At 51.6% G+C, this 548-nt stretch overlaps 1 protein-coding gene across 1 annotated transcript in view; it reads right to left on the reverse strand.

Annotated features, from left to right (window-relative positions):
• CRELD2 (cysteine-rich with EGF-like domains 2) overlaps window positions 1–548 on the reverse strand; it is a gene marked incomplete at its 5' end in the record, with an annotated part of 28,854 nt that overhangs the window by 3,778 nt on the left and 24,528 nt on the right. Inside the window, one exon of the mRNA XM_011985590.1 lies at window positions 78–218. Coding sequence (XP_011840980.1) covers window positions 78–218 — 141 coding nt within the window. The remainder of the gene's footprint in view (window positions 1–77; window positions 219–548) is intronic.

Genomic DNA, 548 nt, shown 5'->3' on the forward strand with positions numbered 1-548 from the left:
GGGGCCCGTGTGGAGGGGGCCCGTGTGGGGGGAGCCCGTGTGCAGGGAGCCCGTGTGGGGGGAGCCGCGCCACTCACCAGCCTCTGCCGGCGGCACACAGGCATCTTCAGTTTCTTCGAAGCCATCGGGACACACGCAGACGTAGCTCCCTGGAGTATTGTAGCAGTTTTCGTTTTTCCTCACACAGGCTTTTTCTGCTAGTGAGCACTCATCTACATCTAAAATTAAAAGACTCCGTTTTAATAATTACTCCACTTAGCAGATGTGCAGCAGACTGTGAAACTCATTCATTCAGATTCACTCACATAAAGAAAGCACAACGATGACAAACGTCATGTTACAGAAAGGAGCAAAGGTCAGGAAAGGCTTCAAGAGGGCAGAATTTCATGTCTCAAAGTTGGGCCCTCAACTGGTAGAAAATGCAGAGAAGAGACCTCCAGGTGAGGCCAGAAGGCTGGCATGTGCCCAAGAAGCCCACTTTCTTTTCTTTTTTTTTTGGAGACGGAGTCTCACTCTCACCCAGGCTGGAGTGCAGTGGCGTGGTCTCA

This window comes from Mandrillus leucophaeus, unplaced genomic scaffold (genome assembly GCF_000951045.1).
Source record: "Mandrillus leucophaeus isolate KB7577 unplaced genomic scaffold, Mleu.le_1.0 Scaffold288, whole genome shotgun sequence".
In the NCBI taxonomy this organism is placed as follows: Eukaryota; Metazoa; Chordata; class Mammalia; order Primates; family Cercopithecidae; genus Mandrillus; species Mandrillus leucophaeus.